Source organism: Thalassophryne amazonica, chromosome 5 (genome assembly GCF_902500255.1).
Source record: "Thalassophryne amazonica chromosome 5, fThaAma1.1, whole genome shotgun sequence".
In the NCBI taxonomy this organism is placed as follows: domain Eukaryota; kingdom Metazoa; phylum Chordata; class Actinopteri; order Batrachoidiformes; family Batrachoididae; genus Thalassophryne; species Thalassophryne amazonica.
Window position 1 is genome coordinate 9,410,164 of NC_047107.1, and position 19,831 is coordinate 9,429,994.

Genomic DNA, 19,831 nt, shown 5'->3' on the forward strand with positions numbered 1-19,831 from the left:
AAACTGTTTACTACTTTTAGATAATAATAAAACTCCTTACAGTGGTGCAAAAAAAAAGTATTTAGTCAGTCCTTGATTGTGCAAGTTCTCCTACTTAGAAAGATGAGAGAGGTCTTTAATTTTGAACATAGGTACACTTCAACTATGAGAGACAACATGAGAAAAAAAAATCCAGGAAATCACATTGTAGGATTTTTAAAGAATTTATTTGTAAATTATGGTGGAAAATAAGTATTTGGTCACCCACAAACAAGCAAGATTTCTGGCTCTGACAGACCTGTAACTTCTTCTTTAAGAAGCTCTTCTGTCCTCCACCTGTTACCTGTATTAATGGCATCTGTTGGAATGCTTTATCTGTATAAAAGACACCTATCCACAGCCTCAAACAGTCAGACTCCAAACTCAACTGTGGCCAAGACCAAAGAGCTGATAATCTCCCTCGATCTGGGGCTCCACGCAAGATGTCATCCTGTGGGGTCAAAATGATCATGAGAACGGTGAACAAAAATCCCAGAACTATACGGAGGGACCTGATGAATGACCTGCAGAGAGCTGAGACCAAAGTAACAAAGGCTACACACTACGCAGAGAGGGACTCAAATCCTGCAGTGCCAGGCGTGTCCCCCTGCTTAAGACAGTACATGTCCAGGCCCGTCTGAAGTTTGTCAGAGAGCATATGGATGATCCAGAAGAGGATAGGGAGAATATCATGTGGTCAGATGACAATAGAACCTTTTGGTAAAAACTCAACTCATCGTGTTTGGAGGAAGAAGAATGCCGAGTTGCATTCCGCGAACGCCATATCTACTGTGAAGCATGGGGGTGGAAACATCATGCTTTGGGGCTGTTTTTCTGCAGAGGGGACAGGACAACTGATCTGTGTTAAGGGAAGAATGAACATTGCCATGTATCATGAGATTTTAAGACAAAACCTCCTTCCATCAGTGAGAGCATGGAAGATGCAACATGGCTGGGTCTTCCAGCATGACAATGATTCCAAACACACTACTCAGGCAACAAAGGAGTGGTTCCGTAAAAAGCATTTCAAGGTCCTGGAGTGGCTGAGCCAGTCTCCAGACCTCAACCCCATAGAAAATTTGTTGAGGGAGTTGAAAGTCCATGTTGCTCAGCGACAGCCCCAAAACATCACTGCTCTAAAGGAGATCTGCATGGAGGAATGGGCCAAAATACCAGCTACAGTGTGTGCAAACCTGTAGCAAACCTCTGTCATTGCCAACAAAGATTATGTTACAAAGTATTGAGTTGAACTTTTGTTACTGACCAAATACTTATTTTCCACCATAATTTACAAATAAATTATTTAAAAATCCTACAATGTGATTTCCTGGATTTTTCTTTTTTTCTCATTTTGTCTCTCGTAGTTGAAGTGTACCTATGTTGAAAATTACAGACCTCTCTCATCTTTCTAAGTAGGAGAACACAATCAGGGACTGACTAAATACTTTTTTACCCCACTGTACATAATATTCAGTTAAATGTTTTGAATCTCTGTGTTTGTGACAGTGCTGTGACCTCTCACACTTATGTATAAAGCGTCATTTGCTTATGGATGGGATAAAGAAAGTCCTGAAGGGCCTTTCATAAACCATCTCAACTCTTTTATTCAACTCAACAAAAACTTTTTTCACTGAGTGCCCCAATTTGACCAGGGGCAGTCCTTTGTCTATGAATGTGTGTATGTAAAAATGTGAACTCTGACTGAAATAAGTTAAATGAGGAAATTAAATTAAAATATAACACAATGCTAAAATATGCTTGTCCATATGGGCATAAAAAGGAAACAGAATCTGACCTTTTGACTTCTTAAAATATGTCAAGGTTAACCATCTTTGTCCCAAGAATGTTCCCTGTGAATTTGAAGACCCTGGCAGTAATAGGACTGGACTTATGCTGAACACGGACGGAGGGACACAAAGTCTTCGCAGTACCCAATGGCCATATTTTGGCCATTCTGGACTGAGTGCGTTGTAACTGTGCCGGCTAAATTGGCAGTTTAACGTGACGATCTTCAAATGTATGTTCCTGGGATGGAGGTGCTTTTCACGTCACGGTACTGACTCCGGTGTCCTCTTTACGTTCTATGGTTCTCCCCAGACAATGAAATAACGTCGCTGCGCTGTTATACTGTGCCATCCAGTGCCACTATACTGTGGCGTCATCTTGTGATGTTTTAGCATGAGACTTGGTAGGAATCTGACAGCGCGCAAACCCATTTTTCGGGGAAATTTCACATAAACAACTTCATCTCTTTATTACGGTGGCTGGTGTTCGTCTCTGAGGCCACAAACAACAAACCTCTGAGGGAAATCCTCATCCTCCAATTTAAAGTGGCTGTTCTTACTGGTTAGATCACTTATAATGTTCCGACATTATTATGGGACTGTCTGAGCCAGACGGCGCACTGGATTTACATTAAAGTTTAAACTGCGCTGTCATAATATTATGTTGTTGTGTTTTTTTCCCCCCAAATGTTCAGTTTAAGATAAAACAAGTTTGTTATATTTTGTTCACCGGTCTGCCACTCTAGTTTTAGGGTAAAAATTTTTTTTATATAATTTGCAGGATCAGTGAAGCCAGTAGTTTGGGAGTACGTTATGGGTATAAAAATAGAATTGGAGATGAAGCGGTTGCTTTTCTATGCAACCTGTTGAGATGATGTGATGTGTGCTGTTTTTTTTTTTTCCTCCTTGCTTCTCTGCTTCTGATTTGTGGTTGTTTCTGTTGCATTTCTGAAATTGTTTCTCCTCATCAATCACGTTTTGTGCTTAAACACTACATTAAGCTCAAGATTGAACAAATAAATACCTTTGGAAAATAACAGCTGTTAAAGTTCAGAGTTCTCACCTGCTTTTTGTGATCTGTGTGTCTGAACATCACCACAGCTTCTCCATGTCAGGGTTTTTTAAACTCGTGTTTGCGTATTTTATGCTCAGTTCATTCATATATTCTAATTTTTTAAATAGGTTTTTAAAGATATTTGACCATTTATTTCATCTCATGATCTCATAAATTCAGTATAGGACGCGCACATGGTGTGAACAGGACGGTAACGACAGAATCACACCGGGAGAGAAAGTTCAGAGAGAAGTAAAAGCAGCTCCATGGTTTGGTTTTGTTTGTTTAACATTCACTCCGGTTAAAATCCTCTCTCTGCTTTGTGCTCACTGTGTTACGTGCACTGATGGTTCTCAGCAGACTAACGTGTCGTGCCTCCATTCAGGAATCTCCCTCCCCTGCAGTCTGCAGCCTGTTGACTCCTCGCGCGCACACACACACAGACACACACACTGACAGCTCCTTCGGTAAACTCCGCATTTTAGACGGCTTTGAAGAAGACGGTCACTGATTTAATCGCCTGTCTTATCCAAACGGCGCTATGTAAATTGAAATCGATTTGAAACGGGAAAGAAAGCTTTTAGTTTTTCTGCTCCCTTTGCTTGGAATGTCCTCCAAACTGAACTGAAACTGTCGGGGTTCATTTCTCTGAACGCTTTATGCTCTATTTTAAGAAACCGAGAATGGAAATCTTTTGAACATTGCCTGTGTTTTTAAATCTTAAACTTTTTTTAAATTTATATATTGTTACTGTGACCGAAATGATTATTTTGTTTATTGCTTGTATTTTATATATTTTAATGGTTATCTTGTTGTTGTTTATTTGTCTGTTATGACATGTGCTGCTGCCTTTCTTGGCCAAGTCACCCTTGTAAAAGAGGTCTCGAGCTCAGTGGGTTTTTATCTGGTTTATCTGTTTATTGAGATTTGTTCCTTACATTTTGCTCTATATCTAAAAGGGCTCCAAAACGTCCCCTGACTTCAAATCATTTGGACCGTTGCCATAAAAGTGACACTAACAGAAAACCAGGGACAAAGTCTTTATGTCCTTTGTTATGATCTGTGTAGGAACTTATTTTGCCTCTACGTTTGATATTTAATTCTCTTTTCAGTAAGAGCTCAGCCTCTGCTGCCTTCACTGGTTTGTCTTGGACCTGCCTTTTGGTCCGTGTTGTGTTTTCTGCTCCTGAAAAAAGGGCTCGACCTCTCTGGAAGAAATTGGTGAGAGAAAGAGGAGCTTGCATTTTAAATTTTAATTGCTCTCTTATGTCTGATAAGTTATTCTTTTATTGCATAGGCTAAAGTTCTTGTCACCTTGTGAATTTGCCAACGTTTGAGGAGTCTGTATTTTGTTTTGCTTTAATTTGTTGTAGGTGGAGGTGCAGAGCCTTCTTGTGGTTGAGGTTGTGGGTGGAGCCAAAGCCACAGCTCAGACTTCCAGCCTCAATAATCTTAGTCGCCTCTGGAAGGATGTGAGTATGGCAAACATTTTAAACAAAGCACACAGATGTTGATAGAGCCTTGCCACCGCCAGCTAATTTTTCAGTTTTGCTTGACATCATCACTGATGTCAGAGGTCTGATGCAACAGGAGAACCGAGGTCTGTGCAGAAAACCCCATTTCAGGATCTCATTTACTTATGGATTTTAGACAACGATCTCCAGTTTGACCTGAACTTTTGCCTGATGAAGGTCGACTAAGTTTGATGGAAACAATACTACTTTGTGTTTTGAAGGTCTGTCCACAGAGAGACAGACATAACTGTAGCCTCTTTCTGCTTTGAGGCTCATGAAAGACTAACATTAATCTTGACATCAAGGATTTATTTATTTACTTGTTGCTTCTCGTATTCCTCGGGCCTGACAGTGGGTGGGGTAGTCTCTTCAGCCCATTTACAACAGGACATACAAGGTGTAATGTTGTAGTCATCAGCTTGTTCTTCAGCTGTCATCCAGTCATCGTCTCATGTCACAGATTAGCACTCAAGCCTCACAGCCTTACAGTAAGATGAAGTGAAGATCTCTTACAAATGTATCAGCATCACCATACAGCTATGTCCAGAGACCCCATGACGTCATATGCGCTTACCAGGTGACTCTTGGTCTCGAAGGATGTGGACCCAGGGCTCAATGGTTTAAAGCCTTTTGCAAATTTATTTTAAAAAATAATCTAAGAAATCACTTGTACGTAAGTATTCACAGCCTTTACCATGAAGCCCAAAATTGAGCTCAGGTGCATCCTGTTTCCACTGATCATCCTTGAGATGTTTCTACAACTTAACTGGAGTCCACCTGGGGTAAATTCACTTGATTGGATATGATTTAGAAAGACACACACCTGTTTACATATAAGGTCCCACAGTTGCCAGTGCATGTCAGTGCACAAACCAAGCATGAAGTCAAAGGAATTGTCTGTAGACCTCTGAGACAGGATTGTCTTGAGGCAGAAATCTGGGCAAGGGTACATAAACATTTCTGTTGGTTTGAAGGTCCCAGTGAGCACAGTGGACTCCATCGTCCGTAAATGGAAGACGTTTGGATCCACCAGGACTCTTCCTAGAGCTGGTTGCCCATCTAAACTGAGTGATCGGGGAAGAAGGGCCTTAGTCAGGGAGGTGACCAAGAACCCGATGGTCACTCTGTCAGAGCTCCAGCTTTGACAGAGGAGAACCTTCCAGAAGGACAACCATCTTTGCAGCAATCCACCAATCAAGCCTGTATGGTAGAGTGGCCAGACAGAAGCCACTCCTTAGTAAAAGGCACATGGCAGCCCAGCTGGAGTTTATCTCTCTTTGGCATGAAGTCAGGCATCATTTTTGGAGGAAAGCAGGCACCATCCCTACAGTGAAGCATGATGGTGGCAGCATCATACTGTGGGAATGTTGTTTCAGTGGCAGGAACATGAAGACGAGTCAGGATTGAGGGAAAGATGAATGCAGCAATGTACAGAGACATCCTGGATGAAAACCTGCTCCAGAGCGCTCTTGACGTCAAACTGAGGCAACAGTTCATCTTTCAGCAGGACAATGACCCTAAGCACGCAGCCAAGATATCAAAGAAGTGGGCTCAGGACAACTCTGTGAATGTCCTTGAATGGCCCAGCCAGAGTCCAGACCTGAATCCAAATGGACATCTCTGGGTGTTGTAGTGAGAACCCTGTGATCAACTTTACGGTTTCCTGAATTTTCATGAAGCCGAAGATCATAAACCTTTTTTCAAAGGAGATTCACCCTTATACCCAAGGTCTGCTGATTGTCAAAATGCCAACAAAGATGTTTTTCTGAGCCCAACACAGGAGGGAGTTGTCTACAAAACCTACAACCTTATCAAATTTATGACCTTCCAAGAACATTCTTTGTGGGCAGTTTGGGTTTTGTTATCAGCTTATTAGCCATATGGCCAGAGACATTTCCCCATGGAACCCACAAAAAGCCAACAGTTTGATGCCATGAATAATTTTTTCCCTAAGCTCCAGAACTCTGTTTGAGTGACAGAATGCTACATAATTATTTACAAAATAAACTGCTCAATAGCTTGGAGACCACAATACAGCTTCTCCAGTCAAAATTGACCCCAGAATAGCCAAAATCATGTTTTATGATCACATAACATAACCAGGCTCACCAGAGACATGGAACCGGACCGGATTGTTGGCAAAGTGGGGGAGGTTTGATTTGTAGTTTGTGATCTGTCTGAGCCCCTTCCAGACAGAAGTAGAATCAGTGGCTAAGAACTGGTGTTGAAGTTTCTCAGTGTACAGTTGTTTAGATTCCCTAACCATCTTCCCAAACCTGTACTTTGACTCTTTAAATCTGACCTTGTCCCAATAAGCCGCCTCCTTCTGCAGCCTCATCAGTCTGAGTTTAGGTCTAAACCAGTGTTTATTGTTATACCTCACAGCGGGGTGTGATGGTATGCAGCAGTCCTCACAGAAGCTGATGTATGAGGTCACTGCCTCTGTGTACTCAACCAGACTGTTGGTGGCAGTCTTGAACACATCCCAGTCTGTGTTTTCCAAACATGCCTTAAGATCCTCCACAGTCTCACTGCTCCACTGTTTAGATGTCCTCAATACAGGATTACATGATTTTGACATTTGGGACAAATCTAGAAACACAGGAATATGACAGGCTGCTTTTATCTGATTTATATATATAGATATTCACAAAGAATCCTTGACAGTATAATTCTTTTGAAATGACTTATGCCTAAGGCAGAGCTGAAAAACAAAAGAGCAGGAACTGAGGAGTTTTTAAACTACAGTGGCTTCAAGTTGTAGTTATAAACTTTTTTTTTTTTGTCGCTGGTCTCTGCACTTCCAGTCGGTATTGACTCTGGAGTTAGCTGCCTAGTAATTAAACTTAACAATTGGCAAACCAAGGCCCCTGTCTTAAGCGATTTGCAAATTTGTGCTTTAGATATTCTGTGTGACTTATAACCCCATATAAAGTACAAAATAATAGAATTGATCTTTTTAAAGAAGGATGCATTTATGTGTATGGGTAGGTTCTGAAATAAGTATAAAAACCTGAGTAAGGTCACCATTTTAACTGCATTCACTCATCTAATCATGGACATGGCCAATAGACCCAAATCAACAAGTCACTGAACTTGACCACAGTGATGGACTGTGAGTCACGATGCCCACTGGACTGTATAACTACCTGGATGCTTGGTTCCATTGTCTCCATTTTGTATGTTGGACAATTCTTTGTTGGCTTTTGTTTATTTGATCTTTTTTAATTTTCTTTTTTATTGTTTGTATGGCCAGAACATGGTCATACCTCTGAGTCTAGTCTGCTTGAAGTTTCTTCTGACAATCAAAAATAAACAAACAAACAAGCAGACAAAAAAAAAAAACAACAAACACCCAATGGAGTTTTTCCTTACCTATGTCCTGTCCTGTGCACCAACAGCATTTCCTGTATATTTGTTTTGTGAATTGTTCTGTAATTTATGTCTGTAGCATGGCCCAAGCAGAGGATCACCCCTTTAAGTCTGGTCTGCTTGAGGTTTCTTCCTCAGAGGTCCTTACCACTGTTGCTCTGGGGGTTAGTAAGGTTAGACTTTACTTGTGTAATGCGCCTGGAGGCAATGCTGTTGTGATTTGGCGCTATATCAATTGAAATTGAAAATTGTACTTGCTAAGGGGGTGGGTAACATTAGATCTTACTCTTGTGAAGCACCTAAAGGCCTGCTTCTGTTGTGATTTGCTGCTGTAGAAACAAATTGAATTGAAAGCCTAGCTCTTTGTCTTGATCCAGGACCACGACAACCCTTGACATTCCTCAGTCAGCTTCTCAGGTGCTGCAGTTAAGGTATCCATTAATAATTCTGCAAAGATTTCAAACTTGTCCCCACAGTCAGTCAGTAAACCTTTCCTTGCTAACAACGGCACATAAACCACAGGTTTTCACAAACGATTCCAACACTCATAGTCCATATGAGAACAGGACAATGAAGGAGCCAGAACCACATCCCTGGTCAATCCAAAAATGATAATAAACCTAAGGCACTCTCCATTACAAAAAAACAAATAAAGTCTCTACTTCATTGCCTAGGCCATCTTAAACCAGTAAAACTTGTTTTGGCATCAAGCCTTCAAGAAGTAAAGCATCCCTGATAAGCATGAGTTTTTGGAGCCCTAATGATGCATCATGGTCAACTTTTCATATTTCTGAATGTCACAGAGACTTCATTTGACCAATTCCTGAAAGTACAAGTTCTCACCAAGAGTGTGCCTCTTAACTGGAGACTCATTCAATTGCAGCCAATCCTAGAGGCCAGAGGTCGTCACATGTTCTCTGCTTTCAGCAGTAATGTGTTTGTGTATTTTTTTTCCAACGGTCACTCTGACATTCTCACTGACAGAACAAGGGATGAGGGGATTTGTCATAGGTACAGACGTGTTTGTAAGCTTTTATTGTCTGTGTAAAATCTCAAGAGATTTGAATCTACAAACAGTCTTTGCTGGTCACTGAAGTGATGCATACAGATAGTCTCTGGACGTGTCTGACATGTTTTTCTTGTTGTTGTTTTCCCCAGAACCCCGGACTGGTTGATGCGTACTTTAGTACTCTGTTAAGTTTGGAGCACAGTCCTACGACTGTGGCTATGCTGGGGCTGTGTGTGGGATTCTGCACAACTCAGAAGGACATGGCTACAATAGAAAAGCATAAGGTGGCCTTTTTTTTTTTTTTTTTTTTTGGCAAGTGTGATTTGTTGCCTCACTTTTTGAATGTGACATTGATGACAACTGTATTGCTCTGAGTAACAGTAACTGATCTTTTTATTAAATGTATCCCATATTTGAAATAATTGTATTTTAGGAAGTGAAGTCAGTATATAACTCTGTCTGTCCTGCTTCCAGGCTGCCATGTTGGACTTATATATCAAGTCTGTACTTATGAGCAAGACAAAACCACAGCAGCACATTTTGGACAAAGCTGGCTCCTTGTTGCGCCACGTTACCCACCCTGAATTCAAGGAGCTGTTGCTGCCCACACTGCAGAAGACGATGCTCCGTAGTCCGGAAAACGCTATACAGAGTTGAGTGGCGTTTGCTCTCTGATTATCATGCTTAATGCACTCGTGCTTCATGCTTAATGTCTGCTCTGGTCTTGTTTTTTTTCCCAGCTGTCACCTGTCTGCTGGCTGCAGTGACTCTCGACCTCAGTCAGTATGCCATGGATATTGCAAAGGCAATAGCAAGTAAGATTTTAATATTATTACAGTTTTTTTGTTTGTCCCCAAGATGGCAAATGCAGGTTAGTTCTGCGTTTCCCTCAGAATTATGTAATGGTATTGTGCTGAACCTTGTACAGAAATTTCTGTATGTCATTTACATGATGCAAGTTAATTGCATCTGTATGGTGAACTTTCAGAACAAAATTAAGACAGCTATGAAGAACCTTGTGCTCTTTCACACTGTCCATCCATCCATCCATCCATCCATCCATCCATCCATCCATCCATCCATCCATCCATCCATCCATCCATCCATCCATCCATCCATCCATCCATCCATCCATCCATCCATTTTCTTCCGCTTTAACCGGAGTCGGGTCGCGGGGGCAGCAGTTCACGCAAAGCCGCCCAGCCCTCCCGATCCACACACACCTCCCCCAGCTCCTCCGGGGGAACCCCGAGGCGTTCCCAAGCCAGCCGAGAGACGTAGTTCCTCCAGCGTGTCCTGGGTCTTCCCCGGGGCCTCCTCCCAATGGGACATTCCTGGAACACCTCTCCAGCGAGGCGTCCAGGAGGCATCCGGAAAAGATGCCTGAGCCACCTCAGCTGGCTCCTTTCAACATGGAGGAGCAGCGGCTCAACTCCGAGCTCCTCCCGAGTGACCGAGCTCCTCACCCTATCTCTAAGGGAGTGCCCAGCCACCCTGCAGAGGAAACTCATCTCGGCCGCTTGTATTTGCGCGCTCGTTCTTTCGGTCCTGAGCCAAATCTCATGCCCATAGGTGAGGGTTGGAACGTAGATTGATCAGTAAATCGAGAGCTTTACCCCTCTGCTCAGCTCTCTCTTCACCACAACGACCCGATACAGTGACCGCATCACTGCAGACGCTGCACCGATCCGTCTGTCGATCCCGAGATACTTCAATCAATCAATCAATTTTTTTATATAGCGCCAAATCACAACAAACAGTTGCCCCAAGGCGCTTTATATTGTAAGGCAAGGCCATACAATAATTATGTAAAACCCCAACGGTCAAAACGGCCCCCTGTGAGCAAGCACTTGGCTACAGTGGGAAGGAAAAACTCCCTTTTAACAAGAAGAAACCTCCAGCAGAACCAGGCTCAGGGAGGGGCAGTCTTCTGCTGGGACTGGTTGGGGCTGAGGGAGAGAACCAGGAAAAAGACATGCTGTGGAGGGGAGCAGAGATCGATCACTAATGATTAAATGCAGAGTGGTGCATACAGAGCAAAAAGAGAAAGAAACAGTGCATCATGGGAACCCCCCAGCAGTCTACGTCTATAGCAGCATAACTAAGGGATGGTTCAGGGTCACCTGATCCAGCCCTAACTATAAGCTTTAGCAAAAAGGAAAGTTTTAAGCCTAATCTTAAAAGTAGAGAGGGTGTCTGTCTCCCTGATCTGAATTGGGAGCTGGTTCCACAGGAGAGGAGCCTGAAAGCTGAAGGCTCTGCCTCCCATTCTACTCTTACAAACCCTAGGAACTACAAGTAAGCCTGCAGTCTGAGAGCGAAGCGCTCTATTGGGGTGATATGGTACTACGAGGTCCCTAAGATAAGATGGGACCTGATTATTCAAAACCTTATAAGTAAGAAGAAGAATTTTAAATTCTATTCTAGAATTAACAGGAAGACAATGAAGAGAGGCCAATATGGGTGAGATATGCTCTCTCCTTCTAGTCCTCGTCAGTACTCTAGCTGCAGCATTTTGAATTAACTGAAGGCTTTTTAGGGAACTTTTAGGACAACCTGATAATAATGAATTACAATAGTCCAGCCTAGAGGAAATAAATGCATGAATTAGTTTTTCAGCATCACTCTGAGACAAGACCTTTCTGATTTTAGAGATATTGCGTAAATGCAAAAAAGCAGTCCTACATATTTGTTTAATATGTGCTTTGAATGACATATCCTGATCAAAAATGACTCCAAGATTTCTCACAGTATTACTAGAGGTCAGGGTAATGCCATCCAGAGTAAGGATCTGGTTAGACACCATGTTTCTAAGATTTGTGGGGCCAAGTACAATAACTTCAGTTTTATCTGAGTTTAAAAGCAGGAAATTAGAGGTCATCCATGTCTTTATGTCTGTAAGACAATCCTGCAGTTTAGCTAATTGGTGTGTGTCCTCTGGCTTCATGGATAGATAAAGCTGGGTATCATCTGCGTAACAATGAAAATTTAAGCAATACCGTCTAATAATACTGCCTAAGGGAAGCATGTATAAAGTGAATAAAATTGGTCCTAGCACAGAACCTTGTGGAACTCCATAATTAACTTTAGTCTGTGAAGAAGATTCCCCATTTACATGAACAAATTGTAATCTATTAGACAAATATGATTCAAACCACCGCAGCGCAGTGCCTTTAATACCTATGGCATGCTCTAATCTCTGTAACAAAATTTTATGGTCAACAGTATCAAAAGCAGCACTGAGGTCTAACAGAACAAGCACAGAGATGAGTCCACTGTCCGAGGCCATAAGAAGATCATTTGTAACCTTCACTAATGCTGTTTCTGTACTATGATGAATTCTAAAACCTGACTGAAACTCTTCAAATAGACCATTCCTCTGCAGATGATCAGTTAGCTGTTTTGCAACTACCCTTTCAAGAATTTTTGAGAGAAAAGGAAGGTTGGAGATTGGCCTATAATTAGCTAAGATAGCTGGGTCAAGTGATGGCTTTTTAAGTAATGGTTTAATTACTGCCACCTTAAAAGCCTGTGGTACATAGCCAACTAACAAAGATAGATTGATCATATTTAAGATCGAAGCATTAAATAATGGTAGGGCTGCCTTGAGCAGCCTGGTAGGAATGGGGTCTAATAAACATGTTGATGGTTTGGATGAAGTAACTAATGAAAATAACTCAGACAGAACAATCGGAGAGAAAGAGTCTAACCAAATACCGGCATCACTGAAAGCAGCCAAAGATAACGATACGTCTTTGGGATGGTTATGAGTAATTTTTTCTCTAATAGTTAAAATTTTGTTAGCAAAGAAAGTCATGAAGTCATTACTAGTTAAAGTTAATGGAATACTCAGCTCAATAGAGCTCTGACTCTTTGTCAGCCTGGCTACAGTGCTGAAAAGAAACCTGGGGTTGTTCTTATTTTCTTTAATTAGTGATGAGTAGAAAGATGTCCTAGCTTTACGGAGGGCTTTTTTATAGAGCAACAGACTCTTTTTCCAGGCTAAGTGAAGATCTTCTAAATTAGTGAGACGCCATTTCCTCTCCAACTTACGGGTTATCTGCTTTAAGCTACGAGTTTGTGAGTTATACCACGGAGTCAGGCACTTCTGATTTAAAGCTCTCTTTTTTAGAGGAGCTACAGCATCCAAAGTTGTCTTCAATGAGGATGTAAAACTATTGACGAGATACTCTATCTCACTTACAGAGTTTAGGTAGCTACTCTGCACTGTGTTGGTATATGGCATTAGAGAACATAAAGAAGGAATCATATCCTTAAACCTAGTTACAGCGCTTTCTGAAAGACTTCTAGTGTAATGAAACTTATTCCCCACTGCTGGGTAGTCCATCAGAGTAAATGTAAATGTTATTAAGAAATGATCAGACAGAAGGGAGTTTTCAGGGAATACTGTTAAGTCTTCTATTTCCATACCATAAGTCAGAACAAGATCTAAGATATGATTAAAGTGGTGGGTGGACTCATTTACTTTTTGAGCAAAGCCGATAGAGTCTAATAATAGATTAAATGCAGTGTTGAGGCTGTCATTCTCAGCATCTGTGTGGATGTTAAAATCGCCCACTATAATTATCTTATCTGAGCTAAGCACTAAGTCAGACAAAAGGTCTGAAAATTCACAGAGAACTCACAGTAACGACCAGGTGGACGATAGATAATAACAAATAAAACTGGTTTTTTGGGACTTCCAATTTGGATGGACAAGACTAAGAGTCAAGCTTTCAAATGAATTAAAGCTCTGTCTGGGTTTTTGATTAATTAATAAGCTGGAATGGAAGATTGCTGCTAATCCTCCGCCCCGGCCCGTGCACGAGCATTCTGACAGTTAGTGTGACTCGGGGGTGTTGACTCATTTAAACTAACATATTCATCCTGCTGTAACCAGGTTTCTGTAAGGCAGAATAAATCAATATGTTGATCAATTATTATATCATTTACCAACAGGGACTTAGAAGAGAGAGACCTAATGTTTAATAGACCACATTTAACTGTTTTTAGTCTGTGGTGCAGTTGAAGGTGCTATATTATTTTTTCTTTTTGAATTTTTATGCTTAAATAGATTTTTGCTGGTTATTGGTAGTCTGGGAGCAGACACCGTCTCTACGGGGATGGGGTAATGAGGGGATGGCAGGGGGAGAGAAGCTGCAGAGAGGTGTGTAAGACTACAACTCTGCTTCCTGGTCCCAACCCTGGATAGTCACGGTTGGAGGATTTAAGAAAATTGGCCAGATTTCTAGAAATGAGAGCTGCTCCATCCAAAGTGGGATGGATGCCGTCTCTCCTAACAAGACCAGGTTTTCCCCAGAAGCTTTGCCAATTATCTATGAAGCCCACCTCATTTTTTGGACACCACTCAGACAGCCAGCAATTCAAGGAGAACATGCGGCTAAACATGTCACTCCCGGTCCGATTGGGGAGGGGCCCAGAGAAAACTACAGAGTCCGACATTGTTTTTGCAAAGTTACACACCGATTTAATAATACTTAAACTGCTCCACTTGAGGCAAGGACACTCCACCAACCTGAAGAGGGCAAGACACCTTTTTCCGGTCGAGAACCATGGCCTCGGATTTGGAGGTGCTGATTTTCATCCTGGACGCTTCACACTCGGCTGCAAACCGCCCCAGTGCACGCTGAAGGTCCTGATTTGACGAAGCCAACAGAACTACATTGTCCGCAAACAGCAGAGATGAGATTCTGTGGTCACCAAACCGGACCCCCTCTACACCCTGGCTGCGCCTAGAAATTCTGTCCATAAAGGTAATGAACAGAACCGGTGACAAAGGGCATCCCTGGCAGAGGCCAACGTGCACTGGAAACAGGTTTGACTTACTACCGGCAATGCGAACCAAGCTCCCGCTGCGGTTGGACAGGGACCGGATAGCCCTTTGCAAAGGACCCCCGACCCCATACTTCCGGAGCACCCCCCACAGGGTGCCCTGAGGGACACGGTCGAACGCCTTCTCCAGATCCACAAAGCACATGTGGACTGGTTGGGCAAACTCCATGAACCCTCGAGCACCCAATGGAGGGTGTAGAGCTGGTCCAGTGTGCCGCGGCCAGGACGAAAACCACACTGCTCCTCCTGAATCCGAGGTTCGACTATCGGTCGAATTTTCCTCTTCAGTACTCTGAATAGACCTTACCGGGGAGGCTGAGGAGTGTGATCCCCCTATAGTTGGAACACACCCTCCGGTCCCCCTTCTTAAACAGAGGGACCACCACCCCGGTCTGCCATTCCAGAGGCACTGTCCCTGACTGCCACGCGATGTTACAGAGGCGTGTCAACCAAGACAATCCCACAACATCCAGAGACTTAAGGTACTCAGGACAGATTTCATCCACCCCAGCAGCCGAGGAGCTTTCTGACCACCTCGGTGACTTCGGCCTGGGTAATGGATGAGTCCGCCTCTGAGTCCCCAGTCTTTGCTTCCTCTTCGGAAGACGTGACGATGGGATTGAGGAGAGCCTTGAAGTATTCCTTCCACCGCCCGAAACATCCCCAGTCCGGGGGGATTCACACTGTTTTCTAATTAATTTTTTAAATGATAAACATGTCGGGGTCACCACAGCAATGAAAATTGTATTTATTTATATAGTATTTTCACTTTCTTGTGCCATCCATGTATTTTTAATGTATTTACAATTACGTATTTACACACACGTCTAATATAAAGATGATTTACTGCCCCTTGCTGGAAAGACGTGTGAGTCCAAAATGTAATTAGCAATGTTAGCTTCTCCGAAACTATTAGTCCTATCAACAAAATACATAAGCATGCAAACAGTAAATGTCAACTGTGTGAAGGTCTGGTTATGGCTGCATGCTAGTTAGTTACGCTTTTCTCCGCTCCGCTGAAATCCTGGGTAAATCCTGATATACATATAGTGTTCAGAATAATGGCAGTGCTATGTGACTAAAAAGATTAATCCAGGTTTTGAGTATATTTCTTATTGTTTCATGGGAAACAAGGTACCAGTAGATTCAGTAGATTCTCACAAATCCAACAAGACCAAGCATTCATGATATGCACACTCTTAAGGCTATGAAATTGGGCTATTAGTAAAAAAAAAAAAGTAGAAAAGGGGGTGTTCACAGTAATAGTAGTGTGGCATTCAGTCAGTGAGTTTGTCAATTTTGTGGAACAAACAGGTGTATATCAGGTGTCCCCTATTTAAGGATGAAGCCAGCACCTGTTGAACATGCTTTTCTCTTTGAAAGCCTGAGAAAAATGGGACATTCAAGACATTGTTCAGAAGAACAGCGTAGTTTGATTAAAAAGTTGATTGGAGAGGGGAAAACTTATACGCAGATGCAAAAAATTATAGGCTGTTCATCTACAATGATCTCCAATGCTTTAAAATGAACAAAAAACCAGAGACGTGTGGAACAAAATGGAAAACAACCATCAAAATGGATTGATCAGCTCCAGGATGAACAAAGACAGTCTGGAGTTACCTGTAAGTGCTATGACAGTTAGAAAACTCACTGTGTGAAGCTAATTTATTTGCAAGAATCACCCGCAAAGTCCCTCTGTTAAATAAAAGACATGTGCAGAAGAGGTTACAATTTGCCCAAGAACACATCAACTGGCCTAAAGAGAAATGGAGGAATATTTTGTGGACTGATGAGAGTAAAATTGTTCTTTTTGGGTCCAAGGGCCGCAGACAGTTTTGTGAGACAATCCCTAAACTCTGAATTCAAGCCACAGTTCACAGTGAAGACAGTGAAGCATGGTGGTGCAAGCATCATGATATGGGCATGTTTCTCCTACTATGGTGTTGGGCCTATATATCGCATACCAGGTATCATGGAACAGTTTGGATATGTCAAAATACTTGAAGAGGTCATGTTGCCTTATGCTGAAGAGGACATGCCCATGAAATGGGTGTTTCAACAAGACAATGACTCCAAGCACACTAGTAAACCAGCAAAATATGCCTGGGCAGGGCGAAGCCAGAGGAAACTGGTGGAGGCCCGCAGTGGTCGGTTGTTGGTTCCAAACCAACAAAATTAATGCCTCGCAGATGTGAAGAAATCATGAAAAACTGTGGTTATACAACTAACTACTAGTTTAGTGATTTGCAGGATTGCTAAAAAGCAGTTTGAACATAATAGTTTTGAGTTTGTAGCGTCAACAGCAGATGCTACTATTATTGTGAACACCCCCTTTTCTACTTATTTTTTTTTTTTACTAATAGCCCAATTTCATAGCCTTAAGAGTGTGCATATCATGAATGCTTGGTCTTGTTGGATTTGTGAGAATCTACTGAATCTAGTGGTACCTTGTTTCCCAAGTAACAATAAGAAATATACTCAAAACCCGGATTAATCTTTTTAGTCACATAGCACTACTATTATTCTGAACACTACTGTATAACACTGTAACTTCCCCTCAGAGTGCAGCAAACTTTCAATATAAGTGATGATGCCAAAACAAGCAAATCTGAACGAAGAAACCAGGAAAACACAGACGCAGGTGAAGCTGACTGGTTTTAAGATAAGATAAGAAAAGCCTTTATTCATCCCTGAGCGCCTTGGGGCAACTGTTTGTTGTGATTTGGCGCTATATAAGAAAAAAGTTGATTGATTGATTGATTGATCCCTCAATGGGGGAAATTTCAGTGTCACATCGCAGCATAGAACAGTAGGAATAGACAGAAGGGCATGCAATAAAACAAACAAGTATCTCTTAAAAAACAAGAATTAAAAAAAGCACTGAGTGCCGGGTAACGCTAAGGCTACCATTGTTCAGTTCAGTGCTGCACTGCCGGGATGATATACACTGTCGGGATGTAAAAGTGATCAGATAAAGTGACTTCAGCGTGAAATGTACTATAAGTTACTCTGATATTTACAATATGGACAGGTTAGAAGGTAAAGTGACTTGAGTTTGCACCATAAGTTAAATTATTGCACCTAATAAATACAGCAGGTAATGACATGATTGTCCTGGTTGCTATGGTTACCACAGTACTAGCATTGTTCATTGTACAGTCTTACAGCAGCCGGGAGAAACGATCTGCGGAATCTCTCCCTCACACAGCGAGGGTGGATGAGTCTGTCACTGAAACTGCTCTCCAGAGCAGACAGAACGTCCTGCAGGGGGTGACACTCGTGGTCCAGCATAGATTTAAGTTTAGCCAGGACCCTCCTGTCACCCACCTCCTGCACAGAGTCCAGAGGACAGAGCAGGATTTCCTGATGATCTTATCCAGTCTTTTCCTGTCCCTCTCTGTGATGCTGCTGCTCCAGCAGACCACACCGTACAGGATGGCTGGTGCCAGGATGTGTATTGGGAATGTAGCAGTCTGTGGCGGCGGTGTGAGCGGAAGTGTAAGGAGGGGGAGGGGGATACTGGGCAGAGGCACAGAAGACAGAGCAGGGGGAGGAGGAGGAGGGGTTGTGTCAAACCTCAGGAAGTGCTTGTTGAGGTCGTTTGCCCATTGATTTTCACCTTCTGCCTGTTTGGGAGGGTGTTTGAACCCAGAGATGGTCTTCAAGATGCTCCATACCCCCCGGATGTTCTGGTGTTGGAGCTGCTCCTCCAACTTCCTCTTGTAGGTGGTCTAAGCCTTGCGTTTTGGGGCACATAGCATGAAGCATAAAGTTTGCAGAGACGCTTGTGCTGGCCTCCAAGCAAGTGGCAATTCTGACCCTCTGGGGAAAATAGCAATGAACTCACCGGGGGCTAAAGAAGAAATTCTGATAGCGATAAGCAGCTTAAAGTCTGGGTTTTCGACGAGACTGCACGGGATCCTGGCTGCCGTTGAGGAAACTAAGAAAGACCCGGCGAACTGTACTGAATGGATAGCTCAAGCAGAGATAAGAGTGTCAACTGTGGAGGAGAGGACGAGCACGCTGAATTATGGGGGACGGCTCACACTGACAGAAAGAAATAAAGTACTAGAGGAGAAAACAATCGACTTGGAGACCAGGTCACGACTGAACAACCTGAGGCTGGTGGGCTTCCCCGAAGGCGCTGAAGAGGACCCCTGTTCTTTTTTGGAAGCTTGGATAGCAGAGGTGTTGGACATGTCGCCCTGCGGAGTCCGCTAGTGAGAGAGAGAACACACCGGGTCGGGCCGAGGAGAGGCAATGATGCACCATTCAAGAACTTTGATTATGAGGTTTGTGAACTAAAAGCATGAAATGGCTGTGATTAAGGCAGCAATAGCTAAAAAGGTCATCCTTTACAAAAAACATGTGCAATTCTATAACAACCTCGCAACTGACGTTCACAAACAACTGAGGCAGTACAAGTCAATGTGCCAGCAGCTTAGGAGCCTGGGACTCAGACACGGTTTCATCCCTCCAGCTAAACTAGTGGTAACGTACAGGGAAAAAACACACACGTTCAGCAGTCTGACTGAGGTGCAAGTCTTCAAAAACATGATAAAGGACGAAGCTGGATGAATAAATACTGAATGCTGGTACTGATGTGTGTATGGACATATTCATATACACTTCAGTGAATTTTATTTGTGGACTGGGATCAAGGGTGAGATGACATTTTGATCATGGGCACCATAAGTTTGCACTTTTATGTTAAATTAAGTTCAGGGAACACATCTTTATACAACAAGCATATAATGTGAGACTGAAGTAGTGCCCTCAATTTATTACTTTCTTTTTATTAAGAAAAGAAAGAGACCTTTTTTCCCCCAAGTGATTTTCCTTTTACTTGCTGATGTTGCATAATATGAGATGTGCACAGTAGTATAATTTTATTCAAGTGTGTTTATGTGGATAAGTAATGTGGAGCAGGAGAAGTGAATAAGTTATTTATTTTATTGTATTTCATAATGACTTTAGAGCTTGGTGGACTGATTCGGAGATCTGTCAGTCGTAGCCGTAAGCAATAAGTCGGGGGGGGGGGGGGGGGTTCCCATTAAATTGGGTAAATGGTGTTGTTTGTTCAATATGTTTCGCTGTGTTCAATGTATGTTCTAATGTTTAAATGTGTTAATACTCTCAGTGGTTTTATTTATGTTAAAGGACCTTTGATCCATCTTAAATGCCACAGAAGATAGAACTTAAATTTACCTCCTGGAATTGCAGAGGA

At 42.4% G+C, this 19,831-nt stretch overlaps 1 protein-coding gene across 1 annotated transcript in view; it reads left to right on the forward strand.

Annotated features, from left to right (window-relative positions):
- gcn1 (GCN1 activator of EIF2AK4) overlaps window positions 1–19,831 on the forward strand; it is a 194,863-nt gene that overhangs the window by 6,513 nt on the left and 168,519 nt on the right. The window contains 6 exon segments of the mRNA XM_034169713.1: window positions 3,969–4,077; window positions 4,230–4,328; window positions 8,901–9,035; window positions 9,226–9,403; window positions 9,492–9,566; window positions 11,220–11,243. Of these exon segments, the coding sequence (XP_034025604.1) occupies window positions 3,969–4,077; window positions 4,230–4,328; window positions 8,901–9,035; window positions 9,226–9,403; window positions 9,492–9,566; window positions 11,220–11,243 (620 nt within the window).